At 40.9% G+C, this 6,311-nt stretch overlaps 1 protein-coding gene across 1 annotated transcript; it reads right to left on the bottom strand.

Annotated features, from left to right (window-relative positions):
- Nucleotides 1-248: 248 nt before the first annotated feature.
- On the bottom strand, nucleotides 249-1,346 carry HTR1E (5-hydroxytryptamine receptor 1E). Its single transcript, XM_060168203.1, has one exon. It carries the CDS (start codon nucleotides 1,344-1,346, stop codon nucleotides 249-251), a length of 1,098 nt encoding a protein of 365 aa, XP_060024186.1.
- Between the last annotated feature and the right edge of the window lie 4,965 nt (nucleotides 1,347-6,311).

Genomic DNA, 6,311 nt, shown 5'->3' on the forward strand with positions numbered 1-6,311 from the left:
GAAATTTCTGTTTGTGTATGATAGTGTTTATTTGCAATTAGGTACCACAAATAAGACCAGAGGTAGAAAACAGCACACCCAATAACAAGCCTCAAACAAAACAGAGAACAAACAAACAAACACAAACCAAGACCACACATACTTACAAACCTCCTGAACCAACTATGTTCAAGAATTAATAAGTTGCACCCCTTACCCCTGTGCACTCACGAGGCTGGTAAAAGTCATGCCTTCCAGCTTTTTACAATCTAAGTATGTTCTCGGCACCGAATAAGCTTTTTAAAAGCCAGCTTAAAGTCTTCATTAAAACTTGTGTAGAGCAGAGGGTTGATCAGAGAATTAACATAACCAAGCCATGTCAAAAAATCGGCCACTTCAGAGGACACGGTGTAGATGCTCAGACCTACAATCAGCTCTTTGATGAAGAATGGCAGCCAGGACATGATGAATGCACCCAAAATCAGTCCGAGGATGCGTGCTGCCTTGCGCTCCCTGGTACTGGAGATGTGCTGGCGTTCTCCCGGGTTATCTAGGTCATGGGCAAAGGGAGGGATCCTGATGGAGGTGTGGATCTTTTCAAACTCTGTGGGAGGGTCTGAGGTGGAGAAGTCAGACACACAGAAAGTCTGTGTCAGTTTACAACTGGCGAACGAATTTTGGCTATCCGTGCTTCTGTTGCTTAAGTGCCGGCTTGATCCTCTTTTCTGGTAAAGGCTCTTGGCCGCATGGTAAATCCGGTAATAGAGAATCAGTATCAAAGTCAAGGGGATGTAAAATGCCCCCAGTGTGGAGTAAATGGTGTAGATGATGTGGTCGTGCTGGATGGTGCACTGACCAGGGGGCAGGCTGAGTTGGCGGTGGCTCCTCCAGAACAGAGGGGGCATGGAGATGAAGACGGAGATGGTCCAGACCACGAGGATCATCAGCCCGGCCCTCTTGGCGGTCCTCTTCCTGGCGTACTCAATAGCGTTGGTGATGGCCCAGTACCTGTCCAGGGCAATCACACAGAGATGAAGGATGGAGCAGGTGCAGCAGGTCATGTCCACACTCAGCCACACCTCGCAGATGAAGTACCCCAGCTTCCAGCTGTCCGTGACGATGTACGTGATGCTCAAGGGCATGACGAGCACGGCCACTAGGAGGTCCGTCACAGCCAGAGAACAGATCAGGTAGTTGGCAGGCTGGTGGAGCTTCTTGGTGGTGCAGATGGCCATGATCACGGCCGAGTTTAGCAGCATGGTCAGGGCGGTGATGATCACCAGAGTCATGGAAATGAGCATCTTCTCAGTGATGGTCTTGGGTCTCACAGCCACACTGGCTTCTGGGGTACAGTTAGTGATGTTCATTTTCCCCTGTTCTAATCTACACTGTGGAGAAGCTGATGGTTATTTTCCTGCAGTTGGAAACTATGTAGACTTGAAACTCTCTCATTTGTAAGGAGGCGGTAATTTTTTCTTCAGCTGCAGTCTCTTGGGTTCCATTTCGTGTGGGTAAAGGGAAGCACCACAGCATTTCTTCTGAATGGAGGGTTCCTGGAAAATAGTATGCTACTGGTTAATGAATGAAAAAGCCATATTCTTCATGGACATACATACACTAGCAAATGTAAAATAGATAGCTAGTGGGAAGCAGCCACATAGCACAGGGAGATCAGCTCGGTGCTTTGTGACCACCTAGAGGGATGGGATAGGGAGGGTGGGAGGGAGACGCAAGAAGAAGGAGATATGGGGATATATGTATATGTATAGCTGATTCACTTTGTTATAAAACAGAAACTAACACACCATTGTAAAGCAATTATACTCCAATAAAGATATATTTTTTAAAAAGCCATATTCTTTTACCTGGAAGACAAAATGACAGTATTTTGGTATTCATAAAATCTTTACATATTTTTGATATAAGTTTTTTCTTATTTGAATGTAATCTTCATCTTTTTTAAAAATTGAAGTATAGTTGGTATACAATATTATATAATATAGAGGTGTACAATATAGTGATTCACAATTTTTTTTTTTTTTTTTTTTTTTGGTCAGTGTGGCATGTGGGATCTTTTTTCCCTGACCAGGGATTGAACCCCTGCCCGTTGTAGTGGAAGCGTGGAGTTTTAACCACTGGACCTCCAGGGAAGTCCCGTGAGTCACAATTTTTAAAGGTTATACTCTATTTATTGTTATTATAAAGTATTGGCTATAGTCCCTGTGCTGTACAATATATCTTTGTAGCTTATTTTTAATGTTTTTTAATTTTTATTTTTTTGCGGTACGCGGGCCTCTCACTGTTGTGGCCTCTCCCGCTGCGGAGCACAGGCTCCGGACGCGCAGGCTCAGCGGCCATGGCTCACGGGCCCAGCCGCTCCGCGGCATGTGGGATCTTCCCGGACCGGGGCACGAACCCGTGTCCCCTGCATTGGCAGGCGGACTCTCAACCACTGTGCCACCAGGGAAGCCCTGTAGCTTATTTTATACATAATAGATTCTATACATAATACAATCTATTATGTATACTTCTTAATCCTCTACCCCTATACAGCCCCTCCTCCCTTCCCTCTCCCCACTGGTAACCACTAGTTTGTTCTCTATATCTGTGAGTCTGTTTCTTTTTCGTTATATTCACTAATAAACTTCATCTTTACATTATTATTCAAATGCTACATTTTAAAAAAATTCCCAAACTCTTTATGAGGAAGACATTATCAAATTTTAATTCTATCTTGCAACCCAAATTACTGTCTCATTTAAATTTATAAGGCTTTTTACACTTGGAAACATATATTCACATAATATCACGCTTTAAAAATTCTGGGACCATTACATTAAAGGAAAAATTATATTGTTTATAGTAAGAAGCCTTCAAACCAGATTTTAAAGTTTCACAGAAAATATTTAACTTCAGAGATATTTTAGTGTCACAATGGGATGGTGCAATTTCGTCTAATTATTTCTGACATTTTACGTATCCCACTGTGCCTTTCTCTGGAGAAAAGAGAGAAAAAAGGATATAACGTCACCTTGATGTTTATGGCAAATTGTTCTCAGAGTAATACAGTAAATTGACTATGAAACAGAATGATCACCAAGCTCAAAGATCTCTATATTTTTTAAAATGTGTTTAGTTTTGGTTAACATTTGTGTTTATCTATCCATCTATCTATCTATCATCTTTCTAACTACCTATCTGTCTTGTCACCTGTCTACTGGAACACTGTCATTAAACTGGGCAGTCAATGAGATAGTGACATTTACTGAATGCATAGCTGTAAGGAATTTTTAAAAAGTAAAGTCAAATATAAATGTATATTCATGAGAATAAGTCAAAATCTGCATAGGAATATTCATGGCTAATGACTATTGGTTAGAACACAGATCAAATCCTCTGATTTGACTCTATGACATTAGGTCCAGGAAAACTTCAAAGAAATACTGGTGTTTCAGCAGTTTTAAGAAGGGACATAGATTGTTGTGGATTAGGCCCAACAGACATAATGACTTCAGCGGAGGATGAGGGCAAGAGCAGCTGAGACATGTGTGAAATGGGAGTGAAGGTGGGTAGAGGTCTTTGGATGAAGTGGAAACTGGAAGGCAGTGGGCAGGAATCAAAATCTCCAGCCTGGGTGAGATTTAGCTCTAAATTTAATTTCTCCTGTTTATAGGGCAAAAACCAAGAAGAGGGTAAATGAGGATCATTTATCTTTTAGACACAGAAAATGAAAGAAAATAATGATGATTTCCCTAAAGATCAGAAATGAGGCAATTATTTTTAAGATAGTCTGTATCTTTCTTCTGCCTCTCTGTTTCTATGATGTTTTACAGTGTTTCTGTGGGTGTACCTACTTTTCTTCCTCCTTTTTTTGGCTGCATAGCACTGCATGTGGGATCTTAGTTTCCCCAACCAGGGATCGAATCCATGCCCCCTGCAGTGGGAGCACGGAGTCTTAACCACTGGACGGCCAGGGAAGTCCCTGGATGTACTTCAGAAGTCCACTTTTGAATGTCTTGTGTTTCTCTAGTTCTTTCAGGGGACTTGTGCCATCAACAATTCCTTCTTTCTTATAAATGGAATATTTTTTTCTCCGCTGGTGCCTTTCCCTCCTTTTATAATCAGTTTAAATGTGCATGTATATTTGAGACCATGCTATAAAACCGAAAGAATATGGGCTCTGGAATCAGAGACATGGGTTCAGATCCCAGCTAAGCCATCTACTAGCTGCTTGGGGCAACTTCTCTGCATTTTTCCCAGTGTCTTATGTCTTTATCTCTCCATTTTGACCCCTTTCTGTTTAATAAAATGAAATAAAGTTGTTTTTTTCTCCAAATATTACTCCTTAGCTATGTGTTTCTCGGGTTCTTGAGGTTTGTGGGATAGAGTAGTTCTCAGTAAAAAGTCTTTTCCACTCCGATTGTAAGATTAAGAGCATGCAGTAGCATGAATAAGGGACAGAAAACTTTAGAAATTTCAATTTGATTATAGAGGCAATTAGGAAATGCATTAATTTTGAAAGTGTGCAGTAAAAAAAAAATCAGAATCATTTCAGCTTCATAGAGCTTTTAAAAGCTGCTCTATTTAGCTGAGCTCCCATAACTCCTACTTGTAATTTCTCTGGTGACACTATTTTGCTCCTTATTTTGTAACTATTTATTTTTCATTCCCCTCAGCAGACTATACATTTCTGGAGGGTAGGATATATGCCTGATTCATCTTTTTAGCCTTAAATTAAATTTAATTTCTAGTTAAATTAGTAAGAACATTACGGTTTGAGGGGACTGCACTGTCAGCTCTTTAATGTGACTTCCTGGTTTATTTGTGCCTGAGCCTTTCAGAGTAGAAGTTTTCTATCCTTGTATTGTCAGCCACCCTAAACTCCTGCACACATCCAACTTGCCATCTTTCATCTGTTTTCATTTAACAATATATCTTGAAGTTTGTTCCATAGCAACACATGTAACACATTCTTTCAGATGGCTGGGTAAGATCCCCTGGGGGGTGATGATAAATTGAACAAGTGTGGAGAACTGGGCTTTGGAGCTCTTCACTGTTTAAAAAAATCAGGTAGGTAAGGAGGAACCTGCAGATCAGAGGACAAGAAAAGCTCCTGAGGTGGAGGAGAACGAGGAGAGAGAATTCCATGCCACGACCATGTGAAGGAAGTGTATTAAGTAAGAGAGCGTGATCCACTGTGTAAACACTGCTGACAGACTGTGGATGGGCTGGGCAATCCGGGTGACATCCATGACCTTGACAAGAGTCATCTGGTGCCGTGGTGGAGTTTACTGAAAAGGGGAACAGAAAAATAAGGTGGTGGATATGGAGGGAAATGTGGAGTCAGGGTTGTTTTCTTTTTAAGATGAGAGGTTGTCTTTTTAAACCAGGATGTTCATAGTTTTCTTTACTGCTACATTCAATATCCTTTGTATTGGGATGGGGAGCATTTGTGGAGTGAGTGAAATGTAAAAGAGGAAGCAGGAAAGCCGTAAGGAGGAGGCTCGAGTCAGTCAGTGGGGCCTCGGGACACCAGGTAAGTAGAATTCCCTGAGCAATTTAAGGGATCATGTTGGGGGCGGTGAAGGGGCCAGAGATACAGCCATATTCAGGAAATGACCCAACCTCAATTGTCTTGGCTTCCTTTTATAAGAAAATAATACAGTTGATAATCACTACCAACTCCTTAGGAGGTAGTATGATTTCTAATTAGAACAGAGCTTGTTACACAGCACCTGAAAATCTCTTAAGCATCTTTAGCTTCTCACGTAGTGCTGGGGGAGGGACTCTGATAACACTTCAGTCAAAACACATTCTGCAGAACCAAGGCAAATACTGATAGCAACACACCAAATTTCATTAGTCCCCTGGAATGGAAAATTAACTGAAGTAATTGTAGCTAAAACCAGACATATCCTATCAGGAGTTGATGCAGGAACATCTTGGGGGGTTTATAACTTTCAGTTTCTGCTCTAATTATGACATGGAAAATACCGGTGTAGTCCAAAGCCATATTTAAATAGTTTTTCATTAGAATTATGAATAGGAGAGAATCACTCTAAACCAAACAGCTCAGTGTATGCTGCTTCCATTTACCGAGATGCTTCAGAGCCTCTGATTTATACTATCCCAGTGATGGTCAGAGCACCAGTCACCAGAGTTATGAGCACACTCAGCTCCTTTCTAATTTTACCTTCTTATCTAGTCTCCTATTGGTTTTAGATAACTTGCTATAAATATTCTTTCATCTCTTCTTTGATTGTTTTCATTTTGCCCTAATTTCTTCAAATCATGAAAAAAACCCTCAGTATGTGCCAATTTCTATTTGTTAT

The sequence above is a fragment of the Lagenorhynchus albirostris genome, chromosome 12 (genome assembly GCF_949774975.1).
Source record: "Lagenorhynchus albirostris chromosome 12, mLagAlb1.1, whole genome shotgun sequence".
In the NCBI taxonomy this organism is placed as follows: domain Eukaryota; kingdom Metazoa; phylum Chordata; class Mammalia; order Artiodactyla; family Delphinidae; genus Lagenorhynchus; species Lagenorhynchus albirostris.